We start from the raw sequence: 22,266 nt of genomic DNA on the forward strand, positions 1-22,266 counted from the left end.
CCACAGCAGGGTCAGGGAGGAGCCAGGATTCAGCAGCAGGGCCAGTTCCTGCTGCCTGGAAATGCTTGGGAAACTTCCTCCTAAGAGGCAGGTCGGGTTAGCCTAAAGCTCAGCATCAAATCCCTCCTCCAAGCTTTGCTGCTTCCCTGGCACCAGGGAAACCAAACCAGTGCAACTCCATCAGCAAAGCAAAGACCAGGAAAAAAGAATCTGGTGATTTTCTCTGGGTTTTCTCCCTGTGAGACTGGGAGAGTGTCAGAGGCAGGGAAAGGAGGAAAGGAGCACATTGAATCAGTTATTTAGGGCAGCTCCACCTTATAGGTCCCCTATAGGATCAAAAGGAGGATGCAGCTGAGGATCCTGACCTTTGTAGGATGGAGACACCTAATGCCACACCCAGCACAGGCTGAAAAAAGGGAATGGCAGAAATCTGAGCAATCTGCATGTGATCTTGGTGCCTGTGGGCTCAGGAGTGCCTGTGCCTCCTCTCAATCTCCCCTTTCATCCCATGCTGAACCCGCTGTCCTGAGGGCCACTCCCCTCCGGAGTGCCCAAGCTGACTTCTGCCAAATTTCCCAAAGCCACCCCACGGTGCAGTTTCCAGGGATTTGTTCCCACATTGTTTTAACCCACTCTTTGCTTTTAATGTCTTCTCCAGAGCCTCAAGCACAACAGTGGCACAAGGCCAGGAAGGTAAAAAGTCCCTCTGGAATGGTGGGGACCAGGCCAGTGCAATCACCACCACAGCACTGCTTCCACAAGGCTTTTTCTGCCCCGGGATTGAATTTTGGGAAAGACTTTCCGCTGGTGTAAATTGGTTGCTGAATGCAGCTTGCAGAGCCAGGTTTACATTGGCTGGAGTTCCAGCTTTGTGCTCATACAAGAGTCAACAAGACCAGCAAATACCTCCAAGCTCCTGGGAGTACAAAACCACTCAAGACTGTACCAAGGAGTTTCCTAAACTGAACTGGGAAATCGCTGACATGGGATTGTGAAGGTGTAAACACATATTTTTCCTTTAAACTCTGCTTAATGCCAAAGCATGATAAAGTTTTTCCTCTGTTTAGGACATGGAGAGCTAATACACCTCAGAAATGAAAAACAGGACCTTTTGCTCTGCGCAGCAAAATCCAAAGGATTCGAGTCAGCCAGGCTGAGCACTTTGGGGGAATTTGTGCTGGAAGATGGGAGGGCAGCTCTGCCATGAGCACAGGGGTTTGGGGCTGATGTGAGCAGAGCAAGAAACTCCCCCTGGCTTTGTCCAGCAGCTGCTCCATGGCCATGGAATACCCAACGTGGAGCAGACTCATTCCCAGGCTTGATTTTCCCAGAGGGATACTGGAATGGTTTAAAACTCAATTCCAGACACACTGAGGGAGCAGGCAGCACCAGCAACTTCCCACTCCTTTCCATGAGAAAACACCTGGAATTCTCAAAGTGAACACCTGGAATTCTCAGGGAAACTGCACAACTGATTCAGAAAGGAAAGTCACAACACAAACAGAATTTGTGCTTCAACACCTAAAAATATATCTTGCAATATTTTCTCCTGGCAATGTATTTTTACAGATTGGGTTGCATCCACTCAGGAGACTCACTGGGAGAACCCCAGGAAATGGCTCCATCTGGGAAGAGGCAGGCACCTTTATCTTGGTATCAAGTGCAAGATGATTGATCTGCAGGCTCCAGAAATAGCCACAAAGCCAGGAACGGAAGAACAGGCCAGAACCAAATGTGAGTGGGAAGGGAAATTCAGATTAGATTCTGGAAGACAATGCAAGCCTGAACCAGGAACAAACTTCTCATGGGGAGGTGGCAGCTAAAAAACATTTGTCTCATGGACAGTTGGACATTCTTTACTGTCATGCCAAAGCTGCAGGAAAGAAAAAAAATTCCTTTGATTTCTACTTCATTCTACAGCCTGGGAAAGGGCTTGGACACAACATGGGCCAGACAGCAGAGCAGACAAAAATCAACTCTTGTATCCACAGCCTCAATTCCCAAGGTGCAGAATGGGAAAGCTCCTCTTTCCCTCTTCCTGGAGAAAGAAATAACGAGGATGGCAGAGCTGGACCAGAATCAGGGATTCTGCCAGCAAATCCCTGACAGACTGAAGTGCAGCCACTCAGGATCCTCCTCCCTCCTGCCACACTGCAAATCAGCTGCTCATTTTGGACACAACTCCCTGTGTTAGTCAACAGCTGGGTTGGAAAGAAGGTTCCCTGAGAGGCACCTCTGTGTCTCCCATAAAAATCCCCTGCAAGCAACCACGTGGATTTGTCTGCCCTTTCTGAAGCCACCTCAGCTAATAACTGATAATACACGTATTTGGCTTGTTTAGTTAAAAAAAAATAACAAAAGGAAATGTTTTCTATTTTGCTTTTAATTATGTAAGGCCAATGAGGTGATTTCCCAAAAGACAACTTGGGAAAAGCAGAGCTGTCAGGTGGATTGGGACCAAAACCAGGTAACAACTCTGGTGACCCAGACCAGCAGAATTAGAGGGATCAACTTTAATTTGCAGCTGCCACTCAAGGACCACTTCTCAGAATTACTTTTTATTCTTGCTTCTTTTAGACCAATACATCACCAGCAATGGAATGTCTGGAGTCAGGGAACTCAGAACTTGGTTGTCCCTCTGATACTTCCCATCCTAACCAGATGGAAGGATGGAACTTCAGAATACACTGTTAAAAAATTTATATTAAAGAAAAAGAAATGCTACATCCTTGACTAATTCTTGTAAAGTAATTACTTTGAGGTTTTCCACATTTTGGGTAGGGACAAATTGAAATAATAAGTAGGTAATATTATTTTTCAATATTTATAACATAATTATACCTTCCAGACTTTACTTTGTGGGGGGATGAGTAAGGAAATAAGCAATTAGCAGTGAAAAGGAAAAGGCAGTTGTAAGAACTGATTTGAAGGACAGGAAAAATGTTTACCATGAAGAGGGGTAATGATATTTCAATCAACAGGCTAAATATAAAAGAGCACTAAGAAAAATGAACTAGGCAAACCAGAAAGATCACCAGGGCTGGAAAAGTAAATACACAGAATTTCTATATTTAGGGAGCTGACATTTTTGCTCCTGAACAGATGGCACAAGCTGCTGCTGGTTCAAAGATGTTGCTGGTGGCAGTTTGCTCAGGAGACCTGTGCCCACAGGCCTGGGCATCCCACAGCAGCTTCAGAGGACAAACAGATTTCAAAAAGGCATAAAAAAAAAAAAAAAAAAAAAAAGGCAAAATGTCAGCTTGCTGCCCCTTCAAGTGAGTTTTGGAGCTGATTTCCAGAGCAGCTGGGCAGGTGAAGGGTGGCAGAAGCTCAACCATGCAGAGCCAGGCTCTGCCCGTGCCCCCTGCAGCTTTGGGGCACTCCCTGTGCCCCACTCCCTGCTCACTGCCCGGTGTCCCAGTGCCAATCCCGCTGGCAGCCCGTCCCCACTGCATTCCACACCCCCACGGAGCCCTCTCACACCACGAGGTCTCTCAGAGACTCAAACTTTCCAAAGAGAACTCCAGAGCATTCCGGGGCCGCGCGAAGGGCACCCCCAGCCACCACCTCTGTGGAGCCCCGTCACCTCCACTTCCACAGAGAAGGACTCGGGAGGTTCTCCAAAAGCTCTGCCCTTCCCTTCATCATTTTCTCAGTGGTCAGCACCAGAATATTTGGGAAAACAAGCAAGGATCTCTGGAGTGAGCAGGTATGGCATACACCAGCCCCATGGTAACTCTTCTTTAACAGAGAATTGCTCCAATCTACAGAAATGACGTTTTCAACTCTTCCTAAATTTGGTCACTTTACCAATTAAAGCCTTGAGCATTCTTATCCAGGCAAAAGCTCACACACTTTTTCTATAACACTCCCTCATTCTTGACCTCAACATCTTCCAGAGTCAGTGAATTCCATGGCCCAATTATTCATTGTATGAAAATAATCTTTGCATCTCTTTGGCAACTTTTAGCTTAACTCAGTGTCCCTCTTCCCGTGCTACACAACACAGAAAAAGGAGCTCTGTGTTCTCTGTGGCACTGTTATTTTTTTTTTCCTCCTCTTATCCTCATCTCTTTTTCCAGGTAACAATCCCAGTTCTCTCAATCTTGTGCCACAAACTCCTTTTCCCAAGCCCGGGGTTCTCCCATGCAGGATGCAGGGCCAGGTGTTCTGGCTGCTGCTAAAGCATGGACTAAGTTTTCCTAAACTCAACCAGCCTGGAGGAACTGAGGGGCAATGAATCCTTAAGCAGGTACTTCCTGCCATTCCCTAGGATGGCAGGAATGGGACAGAAGCCCTGGGCAGGAGAGGAGCAAAGCCCAGCTCCAGGACGGTCCCTTCACATCCTTGTGCCCAAGTGAAAGCTCCACCCTTTCTTCCCTCCTAAATCCGAGCACAGCTCTCCCTTCTCTTCCCACTTTCTCAACTCCCACCTTGGCTTCCTCCTCCAAACAGGTATTCCCTGAGTTTTCAGCTAATTTCACCCTTTTCCACACAACTTTCCAATGAAGAGATCCTTCTCAAAGCATTTCACTTTCCTGCTGAAACCCTGAAAATGTTTCTCCTCTCCTCTTCTGAGACCAGACACGCATCTGAGAGCTGCAAAGCCACCAAAGGAGTGAAACAAACCTTACCCCGCCTCGGAACTTCATCTCTGCCTCCCGCCAGCTCCCGCAGCCCTCGCAGAGCCTTCGCTTACGCCGCTGCAAAAAGCAGCAGTCTGAGGACAAGTTCTCTCTTCTGTCAGTTGCTTTATTTTTTTAATTTTTTTTTTTTCATGGCATTTTCAGCGCAGTCAGAACTCCCTCCCTCCCACCAGCTCCTACTGGAGCATGTGGAGAGGGCGTTTTGCAAGGAGAACTCCCCTCCCAGCCAGGAGCAGCCCAGCAGAGGCAGTCCCAGGGAAATCAGCTGCGCTCTGCTGCGGAGTTCCCGCTGCCCAATGACAGGGAAAAACGGAAAGAAAAGTAATCCCAGGCACTGGAAAACCTGGGGCCGAGCCCAGCACACAAACCACAGGCATCAGACAGGAAGAGACGAGCTCTGGGACAGTGAGTTACTGTCCTGGAACAGCAGCGCGGACAGGGCTCCCCAAACCCGCTCCCAGCTCACCCCAAACACAGCAAACACACAACCCCAGCCCTGGCATTGACATTCCACTTGGAATCACCCCCTCAGGAAATCACAGGGCCATAAGGATCCAGGGTTGGATGCAGTTTGCCTTCACAAGGATTTAGAATCACAGAATGGTTTGGATTGGAAGGGACCTTAAATTTCACTTATTTCCAATTCCACCAAGCCCTGTCCAACCTGGCTCAGCAGTATTTTATTCCAGATTCCTTTGGAGCCATCCAGCACCAAAATACCCACTTTACCTGGAAGTTCTGAGGTCCTTATTACAAAACAACCTGCCCTGCCAAGGAAGAGCCTTCTAGAGGACACAGTGAAGGCACTGCTGCCCTCAGTCCCCAGCCCTTGCAAACAGAAGTTGCACATTTTGCTGTCTCTGAGCTCATCAGTGTTCTCACACAGAGTTATTTATGATCACAGCTACACCAAGAGTGTGAAAACCCCACCTCATTTCCCACCCACCTGCCTGAGATAAGGGCATTCGGACAAAAATACTGCACAGCCTTCACTAGCATTAGGGGAAAGTGAAAGAACAAGAGACAGTGGACACTAGCTGGAAGAAGGGAAATTCCGATGAGTTATTGGGAAATTTTTTTCCCAGTGAGTGCTGTGAAATACTGGAGCAGGGGTCCCAAAAAGTTGTGAAACTCTATCCCTGGAGATATTTAAAACTCAACCAGACAATGTCTGAGTGACTTGATCTAAATTGGTCCTGCCCACAAGTGAGGTTGGACTAGAAATCCCCACAAGTTCTTTCCAATCTAAAATTATTCTATGATTTTATTAATCATTTTGTTCCTCAATGGACTAAGCTGGGCATCCATACCAAAAGGAGCTATAGGTAGTGCGAATAAAGATATAAATCTGTTGGAGAGGATGCCACCCCTCAGGTGTTTCAGGCAATTCATATTGTGAGCTGTCAAGCAGATTCTCTAATCATTGAACATGCAGAGCCATGGAATAATTCCTAAGCTCAGCTGCTGATGTTTCATGACTGGCACTATCTGCACTCAGCTCTGCTTAAAAGGTTTTTTGTTTGCTTTGTTTTTTCCCTTCTTATCAAAATGCATCCTTCACAAATTCTGCTACAGGAAGGGTAAAGCCAAGCTCTGAAGTAAAAAGATTTACAGCAAAAAGCTAAAAAGCTTCAACCTCCCCAGAGAGGAGGCTATTTAAAAGCAAACACACACAGCAGATGTTGTCAGTGGTTGGGTGCAGCACTCCCCTCTAATTAGCTCTGCCCAAGGCAGAGATCCCAGAGATCCCGGCTGCCGTGGATGTCACAGGCAGAATGTGCCAAGGATTTGGGATGGAGCTCGGCTGCTGGGAGCACTGCAGTGCCACAGCTCCTCTGCCCTCTCAGACTCCATTTTGAACGTGATTTGTGGTTCTTGCACAACTCTGGCAGGATTTTCATTCACTTCTTATCTCAGCTGGGTGGATTTTTAATGGCAGCAGCTTCAGGATGTGGCTCGGAGGAGGGTTTGGCTTTGGGCTGGCACTGAAGGAAGTGGACACTACTCCAAGCCCCTGTCCTGTGCACAGGTGAGATCAGACATGATATAAACTCCATTTCCCAAACTGAGCCACATCAGCCATTAGTGAATCACAACAGTGAGCCCTGAGCCAGGAGTTTTCCAAGCATAATTAAAGCTGTGGCCTGGCAGCTCTAATTCTTCAGGGGGAGAATGTCAGCGCTCCACCAGCCCTCTTCAAACCAGTCTAACTGTCACCAAACAGATTCAGTTAAACTCCTGTTACAATTCTAAGTATTAGCAGAGTTATCTTCACCTAAACAACTTAACCCTTTCCCTAGCTTACACCTTCTAACACTTCTCAGATCCCATCTCATCACTGAAAATGCCACATAAGAAAAGAATATACAACAGCTCAGCACTTAGAAGTACATTTTTTACATATTTCCCTTGGTTTTTTCATGCAGGAGAACCCTTTTATTTATTTATCTACTGGAAAGACCTTTACTCAGAATGCTTTTTTTCTGCAGCCAAACTACTGACCAACTTCTGCTGGCGAGGAAAACAGTCCTGCATGTGGGTTAGCCTAAATTAGGAGAGGGAAAAAAAAAGTTGGAAAGCAGAGATAATTTTACTTTATAAGATCTTGATCCTGGATTATGAAGGTGATAAAACCAGACTCTTCCTTTCCAGCAGCAGAGCCCAGCCCTTGTCTGTGATTTCTGCTGAGGATGGCTGGCAAGGTCTGGCTCACTCCAACAGGCAACTACAGGCCGAGGGATGAATCAAGTTTTCCAGGCCTCACCAGTTAGAAGTGACTCATTTAAACCCTGGATTAGAGCGCTGGGATTGCTCTGCTCGTTGCAGATAAGCAGCTGATTCCCTGCATACAATTTCACATTCAAAGCAAGGGGACTGGAAACCTTTCCTGTCAGCCCTGCTCCGACAGGCTCGCAGAGCCCAGCGTGACTCGCTAAGCTACACCCACAAGCAGTGGCTCTGCTGAAAAAATAAAGTTTGGCCCCCTGAAAACACCATCAGTGTTCCCCTCTGCAGTGCAGATTCCACTGCAAATATAAATCTGGAGGTATGAGATGCTGCCTTGGGTTTATGCTGTTCAAAAATCAAATTGGATCATGTCTATGTTATTCCAAAAGGTGTCAAGTTCATCTATCAGTGAGTGAGTTCTTTCTGGATTTTTGTAGTATTTGTTATTACTGCCTTGCAAAAGAACTACAGAATAAGACACATTCCATAATTAGAAAGCACTTGGCAAAAATACCATGGGAAAGAAACCACCCTAAACAGGCCAGGAATTTGAGAGCCCTTCCTCTTGCAGGTCAGAGGAACATCTTAATCAAAAAATAGAAATGTCTTTAACCTGTCACATGTGTCCTGCTCTCCAGATTATCCTGATCTAAAACTGATTAAAATGCCTCACATTCCTAAAACACCCTATAGCAGAAGCTGAAGGTTCTGAGGGACATTTGTCCCACTGCTTAGGAAAAACACCCTGTGTCCAACAGAGGGTGAACATCTGACTGCAGGATAAGCATAAATCAACGCCCTGCCAAAGAGCCAGTGCTAAATATTGTAATAGGTTTAATAAAAAGGCAAAACCTCCTCCCTATATTATTAGTTCTGCTAAGAATTGTCTCTTTTTCTACCCAGTTTTTGGATTAAAGCATCTCCTCTTCCCCTCTCAAGAGTGCTCCAAACAAGTAGTCATGAACAGAGGTTTGAACACAACACATTGGCCCCTGGAGACACAACATTCCTGCTCACTTATGAAACTGCACACCTAGAAAGGTTAAACCAAAAGCTCATTATACTCACTCAAAAGGTGCCTCAAGATGATCAAAGTTCCTTCACTTTACTGCAAACTTCATGACATCACAAGTTGACTGAATTCCCCAATTCTGTGTGAAGGTGTTTGCAGGGTTACAGACAAAACCTTAAAAATAGTGAGGTGTGGCCAAAAGGGTTCAAAAACCAGAAGACAAAGAATATTTAGATTATTATTTTGGATTCTAATTTATGCTTTGTAATGCCTAAAACTGTCAATACTGGTTTTGTTTGTTTCAAGAAAGCTTTGTCAGTGAGAACACCAAAATTCTTTTCTTCCCAAGCTCAGTTTTTCACAAATAAATACGAAAAAAAAACAGGAATATTGCAAAAAATGGAGATGCACACGTCTCCTTGGATTCCTGCACTTTCTCTGCCAGTGCTGTTCCCTGTTTTGATGCCCCTGGTGATGGATTAAAAAGCACATATGACAGGCTTGTATTTAGTTATGGCTCCCGCACACACACAATAATTCTGGGTCTATGACGTGAGCGAAAACAGAAACTGGGTTAATCTAACAAATTAAGATAAATTTTCCTGTTGTTGCTTTCTGCTGAAGCAGTGAAACAGAAATGGCTGGCTGGCTTTGACAGTGGCCATCAGAACAAAGTCCCACTTTATAATTACCAGATGCCCTTAATGTGATGCCAGTTTGTCTCATGCCCGTGGCTGCTCCCGCTCACGGCCCTGTCAGGGTTTCCCTGATTTTACAAACACACTCCAATCCCAACAGCAATTGTTGCACTGACTCCAACAACAAAGTTTAAACCCAGCAGTTAATTCCCTGTCATTGCTCTGGCCCTGCTCTGACACAATCATTTGCAGCAGCTCCCCTGCAGCGGCTGTGGCAGGGACGGCTTTGGAGGGAGCTGGTAACACAAACAGCCTGACTCAGTTCAGCTGATGTGCATTCCTGCACACTGACTTTCCAAACAGTCACTCCTAGTGGCAAGGACCTACATCTTCCTTTTAAGGGGAAAAAATGTTTTCACAGGAAAAATTAAGTGTTCAAAGCCTGTGCATATCTCTGTGCTTCCAGTGAGTCTCGCCTTTAAAAACACGTTCTTGTTGCACACAGAACAAAAACTTCTCCTTCCTTAATTTAAAGTTGTTCCTCTTTTTAACACAGCCATGGCTGTCTGCCCATCCCTGGCACTCTCAAGTGAAATATCCTAGCACACTGCTTTTCACACGAACCAGCACTGAACAGAGAGTTGGTTTTCCAAAGGAAGGACTCAATCTGAGCGAGGAAAACACGATGAAAAAGAACGGGGAATGTACAGGCTGCAGACAAAACTTTACAGCTCACACTGCTGACTGACAGTTCCTATTCCTTCAAATTTCTTTTCCTGCATTTCTGAAAAGAGGCTCAGTGTTAGAAAGGGCTTAAGGGTGGAAAGCAGATCACAACAAAAACTTCTTGTTCCATCCACACAAGATAAGGAAAGAGTGAGCACTGGTGCTTTGCCTGCAAGTTAGATGAAGGAAACAGGATTTCCCTCTGCTACTCCCTGAGCAAGATCCCAAGGAAATGTTTCTAATAATAGGAAATTACTATATAAGGCCTGATCAGCACTAAACTGTTTGCAGTCTGGAGGAGAAGGATGTACAGGAATCCTGAGGAGGGACACACCAGGCTGCTCACACACCAGGGGAAGGCAGCACATCCAGGGCTCCCCTCCACACAGAGGGACAGAGTTTAACCTGGCACTCCTCTGCTGAGCAGGGTCCTGTCCTACAGCCCAAAATAGCAACTAAATGGACAAATTAGAGCTGTCTGCCCTTCTGTAATGCCCTTGCTTTTCTCCATGGCAGGACAAAGGCTGAACAGACTTTGGAATCTACAAAAGAACACTTGCAAAGCAAAGCTGAGCATGTCTCTGATTGGGAAAGGGCAGGAAAGGCGCAGCCATGCCCTAAAGCACAACATGGGCAGTGCTGATGCAGAGGGCAGGCTGAGAGCTCCTCTTCCCGGGCTGCAGATCCATGGAGCACAAATGTTTTATCAACTGGACAGTTCTCTAACTCATATTGGTTTAAACAAGACAAGCAAAGACATTGGGCAGTATTTAAGTTCATTTTTGCAGCGTTCCCACAAAACTGCAGGATTTCATGTCTCCCAGGCCAAGAGTTTCAGCAGCTCCAGGCAGCAGTGCACATCCCAGCAGAGCTGCCAGGGGCACTGCTGTGGAGCTGTAGCTCCAGCCCACACTTTTCACCAGCCCTTCAGCAGACACCAAACCTGCAAGGCCAGTTAAAGGACAGATTTTTCCTCCTTCTTACACAAATGGAAGGGAGTTCCTACAACAATGCTCACAGAGGCCTCGTTTGGGGAAAGTGACAGAACTGGAAGGTTTCTCTGTGATTCCCATCCAGGGGTATCTTTCCATCCTGCTTTGTCTTTGGATAAGGCCAGGAGCTCCCAGTGCAGGGCAGCTTGCTGAGCAAACACAGCCCCAGAGCTGCCATGGAAATGAGCACAATATAAATTGCTAGACAGATTTACCATCCAAAGTTTTGGTTGGTTTTTTTGTTTTTTTTTTCCTCACTGGCAGCAAGAGATGTGTGTGACAAAATGTACAAACAATTCTGTATCTGTAGCCCTGCCACATCCTATGTCTCTTCTCTGCAGAATGACACAGCTTCCAGGGGAAAGCAAGGCCAAATCCCAGCCAACATTTCCCTGAGACCTCCTTGAGCTTCAGGGCTCAGTGTGCCACAGCAAATAAGAAAAAAAACAACCAACCAACCAAAAAAAAAAAAAAAAAAACAAAAAAAAAAAAAAAAAAAAACAAAAAAAAAAAAAAAAAAAACACACAAACACCAAAAAAACAAACAACCTTAAAAAGAGAGCCTTAAAAAAAAATAACCCAGGCCACCCTTGTGAAAGAATCATTGATGAGAGATTAGAGTTTGACAGCAAAGCTCTCTCCACATCACAGCATCAGGAGCTTCACAGTCCCCATGAAAACATGGCTGAGATTCCCAGTTGTTCCCAATTCCCTCCACTGTCCCACAGGATTCCTCCAGTGTCACCAGGACCTCAGCAGCTGCTTGTACCTGGCCCTTGTCCCCACAACACCTGGCCAGAACAGGGTGTGCACTCAAAGCCTTCCAGGGCATGTTCTGGGCCAAGAGGATGTTTCATGTTGGGCTTTATCTTTAGGGACATCTTGATTTCTGAGGATTTTTAGACTGACCTTTAATTTTTGTCCTGTTAAATACTTCACATCCTTGACAGCAAGGGGGAAAACGAGTGCAGGCAACAGGCAGGTTTTTCAGAGCTGGGAAACACAAGTGGTTATGACTCTGAGAGAAAAACAGCTACAAAAAAAGCAGTAAAAATTTATTTTAAATGCTCTTATGCCTCTTTTCTCATGTAATACTTGCTCCATAACAATTACAAAGCAATTCAGCAAGATGGCCTCTGCTGGTATGGTTTGTGGTCAGTGGTATCTGGAAGTTAAATTTGGAGAAAAACATTTTTGGGAACGAGCTCCCTGTGGATTTAAGTCAGTACAAAGTCTCAGCTGTCAGGCTGGACCCTAAGACTGTTGTAGTCCCTGTTTATTTTTCATACCAGCTCCAAGGATGCAGTCACTAAGATGTTTGCTCAGTTTCAAAGTCAAGTCCAGAAGAAATAAGATATTTGTCTTGGCTCAAAAAGTGAGAAGAAACACAGGTATGAGACTGGCAGTCTGAAAGCAGAGTTCATCCACCCCATTAATGTTGTATTGACAGGGTCCCAAGCCTCTCCTGTGCCCCCAGTGATTGCAAAATTCTTCTCTAAATATAGGAATTATCTGTTTAGAAATGCCAGCACTAGAACAGAAAGTTTCAGTTGCTTTATTTTCTTTAGTAGGTTAAATCTGAAATCTAAGGAAGGCTACCTGAAAGACATCATTCTTAACTGTGCCAACACACATCATTTTACACAAATCCAAATACCAAATTTATCTGCTATATCAGACTGCTTTATAGGAAACAACTGAACTTCACTGACCCCTCCTGTCCTTTTCTCTTTTAATTGACAACTTTCACCAATGTAGCTTTACATTAAAACAAACCACACCCAAAAGCAAAATCATTGGTACTGTGAAAAACAGTTTAAAAAGGAAATACCTCCCTCCAAAACAGCCAAATGAAATTGTTTCTTTTAAGGCAGCATGGAGCTTTTCCTTTTCATAAAGCTTGAATAAAGCTATCATGGAATTCCTAATTTGCTTTCAAAGCCATGAACTTTTCTGTTATGTGGAGACTGCAGCAAAGGTAATATCTAGGTTTTATGAGTATATTCAAGCTTCCCAAGCCAGAAGAATAAAGGTCAAATGACTAAAATTTTCCTGAAAAGCACTGGAGAGAGGCTCGCATATGGAACATATTTGCTTAAATTTGGATTTTTTTAATAAAATAGTTTGCACATGAGTGATACCCCAACAAATAACTAACCCTACTCCTCTCTACTGTTACTGTAACAGTAAAATCCCTTTTTATGGACAGTTTATAGTAGGATAAAGACGTTTATATCAGTGTAATATCTGGCATATCAGTATCATCTGTACCTAAAATATGGGGATATGTTGCTGTGAGCAACATTTTGTATTAGTACAATTGCATTTGCCATAGGTTTGTCCCATGGATTATCCACAGGTTGCTTAGGGAAAAAAAGCCAAGTCAGCAGCCTGCAAGCGTTGGGTGATACCTGGGAGTAACAAGTTCTTATTGTCCTTCTGGGTGTGACCCTCCTTTAAAGCAAACATAGCAATGCTGCAGCAAACTCCAAGTTCCTAAGTGGAGTTCAGTTCTGTGAGCTCACTGAATGCTTTGGATATTCAAACAAGGGGAGCAGTTTTTAATTGATGATTTATAAGTGAAGACTTTACAGGCACAATTTGTACTTCCACTTGTTTTTTTTTCTTCTTTTTCCTCTCTCCTCTGTTTCAAACTGACTTTGTTGGCCTAAGGCAGGCAGTTATTTTGGGGCAGTGAAAAGTTATAAATAAATTCTAATAAAACTATTAGTGACACACATGAGACTGAACTTTTCAAACCCTTCTTTGTAAGGGAACAAAGAGCACTTTACACCGACTGTGATGGCACAAGCCCCCTAAGAAAAGTTCAAGGAAAGAGTTTCAACAACTAGACCATGAACCCAAAAAAAGAATATTGGATGAGCTGTAGAAATTCCAGATAGTGCTCAAAGGAAGGGGCTGAGCAGTTTGCAGAGGGAAGGAGAGGAGCCAGGCAGTGAGGCTGGCCCTGGCAGTGAGCTGAGCACGTGGGCAGATGATATTGCAGCTGATGTCTGAGCTGCTTCCCTTTCCCCTGCCTGCCCTGCTCCTGCTGAAAACGAGGGGAAAAGGCACCAGATGAAGGGGATTGTGTGAGGTCATCTCCTCTGGCTGCTCTGCCTGCACCCCAAGGAGCCTTTAATGCTTTGGTGAATCTTTTTTTTTTTGTCCCAAAATAGATTTAGCATCACTTAATATCCACAGGGAATGATGAGCTGTCATTATGATGGCAAAAGTGTTCCAGGCTGCCTGGAAAATACAGTCATCATTTCAGAAGGATATCCCATGTCCACCTTGCACTCTTATTCAGGACATTCTCAATTCAGAACATTGTTTTCCAAGAGTTTAAAAACTGACATTCCTGTTGGATCAAAACCACCTTAAATCAAGATTTTTTCTAAATGTAAAAGAAGCAGTAGTGACATTGATATTAAAAAATAAATAAATTATTGGCCTGCAACTTAGCCCCCTTTGGATTACAAGCAATATCTCACCTCCAAGGCAGTTTCAACTCCCTCCTGAGAACTACACAGTTCTGCTCTCTGCATTTTCAAAACTTTCTGCATTATCTGAGACATCAGTTTAATCAGAAACAGAGACACCAAAGAACAGTGAAGGAGTCCATCCCTTTGTGGTTCTCAGGAATGTGTGTTGCACATCTGCATAAACATGGGTCTCTGCAGAGAATGGAAACATTCATTCCCCAGCTGTGGTTAGGTCCAAACCCTTTTTCTTTCCCTGTCTGATTTACTCCTAATCCTGCATTTGGTGGTTGCAAAACTGCACAAACCCTGCTGAGGCCGACACAACAGGCCCAGGAATCTTCCTCATGACCCTTTACACCTACTTTCTAAAACAAAACATTCTTCTGGGCTGTGAGCTCCAGCTGAAGGGAGAAATCCTGAAGGAATTGACAGTTGTGACATTAAGAGAAATGCCAACTGTCCCACAGCATTTGTTCTCCAACAGTAGATGAGGACTGGCACTCCTAAGAGACAGGAAAGGGATGTATTCCCTGTTTATTTTTCATACCACGTCCAAGGATGCAGTCACTAAGTTGTTTGCTCAAAGGCAGGTCCAGGAGAAATAAGGCATTTGTCTTGGCTCTAAAAAGTGAGAAGAATCACAGGTATGAGACTGGGAGACTGAAAGCAGAGCTCACCATGCTGCTAGAAATGCATGGATTTGGAGATCTCAGGGAAGTTGGATCTTCTAAAGAAGATCTTTAGATCTTCTGCTCTGATGCTGTGTGAGAAAACCCCACGGTCCATGGCAGCCAGGACCACAAGAGGAACTGTCTGAAGGCCCATCCCACTGGGAAGGAAACTCCTTTTTCCCTCTGATTTGACAGGTAGAGATCCTGTAGCTCCTCTTGGACAGATCAAGGACCTCCCCTTGAGGAGGTGCTGCAGGACCATGAGGGAATCTGAGCTCTAACCTGACAGAAGGATCCAAGAGTCTCCAGAATAGGTATTTCATATAGAAAAGTCAACATTTGTTATCAAAATCCATCATGTAAGAAATACATATAAACCACAGGCAGCAGCTTTGGTTCTTTAGCTTCAATTTTCTGTTTTAACAACTCTCCTAAAGCCAGGGCAGCAGCATCTGCTGTTACAGCAACAACAGAAGCCCAGCCTTCATCGCTCCAACAATGAGAGGAGGCTGCAGAAAGCTGACAGCTGATACAAAATGCAGGGCAAGCCCTAAATTAACCCTGCCTTGCCAAGGTCAGTGCTCTGCCCTCAGCTTCAGTGGTGTTGGAGCACACCTGTGTTAGGAAAAAAGGTTAAGCTCTTTTATTTGACCTAAAGGAAAGCATCAATATTTGAGGGTTTGTCTCAGGAGCTGTTGTTTGCATGGCTGAAGTAGAAAAACAGAGACACAGGAAGTTCATCACTGTAAATTATTGATCTGCTGCTTTCTACACATTGAAACTGGTAATTAAACAAATGGTAAAAAGATACTTCATCAATTATAGAGGTGCCACTTTAAATTACACTTGCTCCAGAATGAATAAAACACAGAGGTTAAATGCTTTGGGTACTTCAAGCCTGCTTCTTGTTCAAAATCCTCACTGCAACAATGATTCTAATTCTCATATCCTGCTGCTGCAGAGCTGTGAGCTCTGTGTCAAGCTTCACAAAGGGAAATTAGAGCTTTTGTTTCACAAGTCTTATTTCACACAATGTCCAGGAAGCACAGTCCCATGGTCAGGAGAGAGCATTTGGAGCAGGTATCATTGGGATCCCCTTTCTGCTCAGCAGGGGTGGTTATATGGCCATAAGTCAATGCCCTGTGGTAACAGCCCTCGCTCAAAAATCAGACCAAAAAAAAAAAGAATTTTGTCTGCTAACAGCCACTTGTGCAATCTGCAAAGCACTGGGCAGACATTTAACACTGGCCTGATGGTTTTTAGAAGCTACAGACATGAACACACCCTCCCCAACCTGAAATAACACCAGCAAGCTGCTTGTGAAGCAATATGGTGATGACATCAAAGATGCCCTTTTAAGCAGAAGTCATGTCACAATCAGAGTGATGACTCAAATTTCATTTATCATAAATTTTTATATAAGGGTGCACACCTTACTTCATCAAGCTGAAGGTTATCTCATTCCACATGTTAAATATGTGAATGTAAAAGTACACTTGCTCTAATACTGATTTTGAAACAGAAACAGCAATCAAAGAAGAGCTTGGTTATCTTGCAGTTGCTGGCACAGGTTCTCTAGAAGCATTGTGACATCTCAAATAGATCTGAAAGCATTTAGTGAAGGTTGAGTTCATCCATTGGCTGAGATAGGCCAGGGAATATGAATATTCCAGGTTTAAGGCTGCAAATGCAGCAGAAGCAGCTGCCTTAAAGGCACATGCAAAACAACCCTAACAGGTGGACACAGCTGGCATCCCTCACGGAGCAGTGAGGCAACACCAGGGAAACAGCAGCTGCTGGAGCCAGAACAATCCTGGAAGTCAAAGAACTCATCATGGAGCAGTGGGGCAGGAGTGAAGGTGCGAGTTCAGAGAGGAAAGAGAGGCTGAGGTGAAGAACTACCAGAATATGGTGTGGAAGCTGGAGGTGATGGAAAGCTGCCAGCTTTCAGCTGATGGAAACAGTCCAAGTGGGAGATGGAGGCTGGACTGTAGGATTTTTATGGAGGAAAGAACATCAGTGCTTGGTAGGGGGACAGGAGAATCAAAGGCTGAGCTGACTCTTCTTACTGCTCCCCAGATAATGAGGCTGAAGCACAAGGAGAGCCAGCTCTGCCACAGGCCTGGTGCCAAGTGCTTTGTGAAGTGTTCCTTGCCTGTTCTGAGGAGAGTTACACAAGGTAAGGCTTTATTCATAAGTCCCTGATGGATCCTGTATGTGCAACAGCTCCTACCAGCAGAGCAGTGTTTGTGGGAAATGTTAGGAAGAGTGTCTAAGAGAGATAAAGCCTTTGAGCTGCAGATGAAGCTGCCAGCCCTCATTTCCAGCTTGTCAGAGCAAGTCCTTCTTGAAGTCAGCAGGCTGGAATGAAGAGAATCTGGCATTTGTGCATGGATGTATGGCTCAGACAGCCAGGGCGGAGCGGCTGGCTTTAATCACACTTTCCACAAAGGAGGGGGAGTAGGAGTGGCCAAGTGCAGTGAGTGATGGGCGTTATCTGCTGTACATCCACAAATTCCTCTCCTCCGACTTCGGATTTCAAGCCTGACCTCCTTTCCTGCTTCCACTAGCCCCTAGAGCTGGAGGGGAAGGGCCATACAGGACTGGAATCTGAGAGTCCTTCTCATTCTCAGAATTGCTGGTGTGTGTGAGAGGCAGCACACACTTGCCTGGTGAGCTGACAAATTCCACAACAGCTGATGGCTCCCAGGAGTAGCTGCATGCAGGTAGCTGCAGGGCTAAACCTCACTATTCCAAAATTCACTTTTCCAAGTGCCAATCCACTCCAGCTCACCTGCTGGGTCACAGCTGATTGTGAAGGTTCTTCACCCACAGTGCATCAAAAAGGAGCAAAGCTCCAAAACATTTTAATCCAGCTGCCTGCTACAGCATAAAGAATTCCAGTGCAAACCACTTTTGGTTGTTTCCTACCCTCACAATGAGCCTACAGTCCACTACATCACACAGAGCTTCAATTCCATCTAGAAATAGCCTCTTGAGGTCTCTGTTGCAGGATGGCATTCTTAAATTTTGTTTCTTTGTGTGCCACTGCTGGCGGTGACAGCAACAAATTGCAGGAACCTGCACGTATGGCCAGAGTGGGCACGGAGCCACATCCGACCTCTTGCACGGAAGGTTTTGGCAGCAGAATTAATTCTTTCTCCCTTACCCTTTCTGCCTGTGTCTCTCATGGCATGCTCAGATACCACAACACAGTAACCTTGTTCTCCTACCCACCACAAATGCCTTGTTAAGAGTCCCACAGGGCTCAAAGGCTCCTTGGATCTTTACACCTGGTGAAAAGCAGGGCAAAAGTGGGAATCTCTGCGTCCTCACCTGGGTAAGGTATCCCCCATCCTGACCCTCAGTGCACTGGCTCTCCCAAACTCCATCCATGCAAAACAATGCTCTGGGAAGGGGAAGAGAGCAAAACATTGCAGACACCACAACTGGACCCTGTTTTGGATGCCACTCTAAGGATGCTTTGGCAAGAGGCAGAACAGACACCAGCTTTTCCTGGCTCCGTGTCCCAGCGTGTGCAGCCTGGAAGGATTTATCAGTGCCTCTCTCCCTGATCTGACAGCACATTAAAGGGCACCAGCAGTGCAGGACTCATGGGCAGGTGCTCCTGCACTGCTCAGGAGCTGGGACTGTTGGAGCTTGGGAATGCTCATTATGAGCAGTGGAGATGGCCTGTTCTGTTTGTAAACCTTGATAAAGCCAACATTTAGAAAACAACTAATTACCATTTATGTCCCAAACAGCTGGCCTAGCTCCACATCCACATGCTGGGAGGTTTTGGTGCCAATCAGCCCACACATCAGAGCACAAAAGTCCCCCAGTGTGACTGCAGAAGCTTCTAGCAAACAAACTTCTCACTAGCACTGACTCCAAGGATCAAAACACAGCAGTGTAAGAATAGAACAGCCACACAAGCCATCTTCCCACATCATTACACTCCAGACACTTGTCCAAGGTGAAAAGGGCACAGAAAATGTCCTCTGAGGTGCCAGAGGGCAGTCCCAGGCTGCTGTCAGCTGGCCTGGACAGCTGATGTTACTGTGACACAGCCTCTGTCCCAGCTGTGCCTGTCCTGCCCTCTTCCCCTCTGGACTGGGACTAAGATCCACTCAGCTCTGAGCAGACACTGCAGGGAACTAAACAAATAGAAATTGTTGTTTTCTTCATCACTGCTCTCCCAACTTTGTTTCAAAGGGTTAATCAAAGGGTCAAATGGATGCAAGTACAAGGCAGGGAGTGGAGGACTACAGTGAAACCGAATTAAATTGGTTCAGTGAAAGGCGGAACAAGATGGTCTTCAAGTCTCTTCCAACCCAGACCATTCTGTGATTCTAAACAGAACTGATATCAGGATAAGCTTATCTGAGATACTGGGGGAATACAAAAGAAAGGGCATTTCATGGAAGTGACATGGATGAATCCCCAAGGCTCTCTGGCTGCTTGTTCATCCCCTCCCCTCTGCAAACCCTCCTGCCTTGAGCACTGAAATCCTGGAGAAGTGACACAAGGACAGCATCACCCCCAGCAGCCCTGGGGACAAGCCCAGGAAAGCCACCAGGGGTGCAGCCTGTCAGCTGCAGTGCTCCAGGAGCAGGGAAGCAACACCACAAATCACCTAATCTGACACGTGGGGATCCTGTCCCAGCACTGCTCTGCTACTCCCAAAAATTGCAAAAACTGACACTTTTTGGCCTTAGAAATGAAGGCTGATGCTGGTGGGTTTTGGTTGCCAGCACACAGGAGAGGAGCAGCTCACTCCACACACTCATCACTGAGCCATTTATTGACCCAAATGAACCTCCCCATCCCCTATCAATCCAGAAATGTCAATCCAGCCCACACTAAACACTGATTGATTTTCTACTCTAACGAGCACCGTGTCACATTTGTGTTAACTACTCATCAGTTCAGATAAGTGGTTTGCAATTAAGATAATTTGAGACCAGTACAAGTGTGGCCTGAAAAACACTTTCAGGAGTTCAGCACAGAGATATTCACTGCTCAAAACAAGCAGCCAGCTACCAAGCTGACAGCTACACCAGAATTTACCTTTCCAAAGAAAAAAATTTTGTCACAACCTAATCTTTCCTTGCAAGGCAATAACTGGCTCGTCCAAAGATTTCTTCCCAGATGTGTACACTCACCCTGCAGCAACACTGATTTCCTTCCTCTCAGGTGACACCACAATCCTTTCACAGGTGCTCCCTTATTCTGATGGCAGGCAGGCAGCATTCCAGCAAAGCTGCACTCAGTGACAAAAAGCCAATTTCACTGAAGCCTCCAGAGAAAAATAAACAGTCACAGGAGCACAGCTTTGAGTTCCATGGCCGTGAGCCTGGACATAGTTCACATTCTCATCCTACACGGAGCCACTTTGTGGAATTTTCCTCCCAGTGCAAGTGGTTTGGACACCAGCAGCTGCCAGTTCAACACATTCAGGTTACAGCTGGAACTCCCCTGTCCCCACCTAGATCCGGAAACTTCAGAGCAGACACTTGGCAACTGCTCAGGTTTCAGTTTGAAGAGAGAGAGAGATCAAACAGCCTCCTGCACAGCACAAGGTTTTTTTGCATACAGAACACCACATCTCTTGCAACATTTCCTCTTCACATGGAGCCCTCATGACCAGCCTGCCAGAGCAGCAGGGAAGTCCTCACTACCTGCCAGGCTGCCAGCACCAGCCATGCCCTGCTTTTCTCTCCAGGAAGTGCAGCTCATCTTTTTTTTTTTTTTCTTTTTTTTTCTTACTCTCCTTTCCTTTCTGCTTCTTCCTTGTATCAAGACACAAATACCTCAAATCAGATTAGTTTATATTTGAGTCAAATAACATCTGAAAGCTTTACCTTAATACGTAAATGGCTCATAACCATCGGCCCTTGTATTCTTTAATTGTATCAGGCAAAGAAAAAAGGCACCGTGCTTCTTCATTATGTTGTTTTTCTTAAAAGTTCTAAGGGAATTTAACACACCTGGTTTGGAAATACCTCTTGCATAAATTATCCCAAATTCCTCCTAGCATTCTCTGCAAAATCCCTGCAAAAGCAGCCATGAGAGTGCTGTTTCTTCTGTGGGTTTAGGGGACACCTCTTTGGTGATCTTAAATGACAATATTTTAAGGTATTGAACTGACAGGCAGCACTTCAGCTCATCTGCACTACTTTTACTCAAACAATTTACTGAGCTGCTTTCTGCTGGAAACCAAATTTTTAAGTACTGAAAATAAGCTTCAACCAAAGTAATACAAGAGCCAAGACAATGGGCATTTGTCCCCAAGTTATTCCATAAAGCTGAGCTTTAATTTTCTTCAGCTGAATAGTCTGAGAGTCCCCTTCTTCAGGAGGATGTGGAGGCCAACAGAGCAAAATGAGATTGATCAGGTCTCTGATATGGGCTTATTTTGCCCTCACCACCTTTTCTGCCTCCCACACATCTTTATCTCCATCTAACTTTTCCAGCCTCCACTTTCTGGCCTCTACTTTCCTTGCTGACCTCCCACACCATTTTGGCCTCCCACTCATTTTCATTTTCTGCTTTTCCTATTGGTCTCCCACCCTTTCTCAGCCTCCACTTTTCCTTCTGGGTTTTCAGCCTCTGTTTTTCTCTCAGACCAGCAGAGAATATTCAAACCCCTTGAAGGTTATGGATTTGTAAACTCCCTTTCCAAACAACCACGTTTCACCTTGATATGTCCATCCACACTTTTTCTACACCCCAGCTGATCAGAAATAACCCATGTCCATCCTGACACCTTGCAGTCAGAACAACTTGGGTTTATGCCCAAGGAAACCTGGTGGTTCTCTCAGTAATTCCAAGCCTGCTAGGATTATCACAGCACTCTACAGTTGTTTTAATGGAAGTATAAAAATAAAACATGAGAATTTCTGGGATGGTAGAAGTTGATGCTCTAAGCTTTGCTGATAGCTCCATAAACTGCTGTTCCCAGGTCCTATCCACCTGATTCCTGGACAGAAGATCAGCAAAATTAAATATAGTCTGCGTTCCCACAGGGTGCTATGGTTGGGCACACACAAAAACACACTCTGTACTTTTCTGCAGAACTTGCTTTTGATCCTCTCCCCCACTTATATGAGCAAACAAATCCATGCACAAATAAAATGAGGATTTTGCAAGTCACATATTTTATATCTGCCTTCATTAGAAGACGAAGTTTTCCTTTCTGTTTTCCAACAAAATTGTGTCCAAAAAAGCTTGTAATTTTGGGAAAAATCAAAAATAAACTTTTTGCATATACTATTTAAAATGAAGCACTTGGTTTACTTATGTGTAGGTGCTCGCTGGTTGTTGCACTTGGTTGTTTATTCAGAACCCCAAAACTAACCAGGGACAC

General features: G+C 45.1%; 1 protein-coding gene across 4 annotated transcripts in view; it reads right to left on the bottom strand.

Annotated features, from left to right (window-relative positions):
* Positions 1–22,266, bottom strand: part of MYO1C (myosin IC) — a 50,405-nt gene that overhangs the window by 22,258 nt on the left and 5,881 nt on the right. Inside the window, exon 1 of one of the 4 annotated variants that reach the window (XM_053961038.1) lies at positions 4,635–4,778. The exons of the other annotated variants lie outside the window; for them this stretch is intronic. Coding sequence (XP_053817013.1) covers positions 4,635–4,652 — 18 coding nt within the window. The 5' untranslated portion in view covers positions 4,653–4,778. Of the gene's footprint in view, positions 1–4,634; positions 4,779–22,266 lie in introns of those variants that run through there. 4 annotated transcript variants of the gene reach the window in all.

Source organism: Vidua chalybeata, chromosome 20, assembly GCF_026979565.1.
Source record: "Vidua chalybeata isolate OUT-0048 chromosome 20, bVidCha1 merged haplotype, whole genome shotgun sequence".
Classification (NCBI taxonomy): Eukaryota; Metazoa; Chordata; class Aves; order Passeriformes; family Viduidae; genus Vidua; species Vidua chalybeata.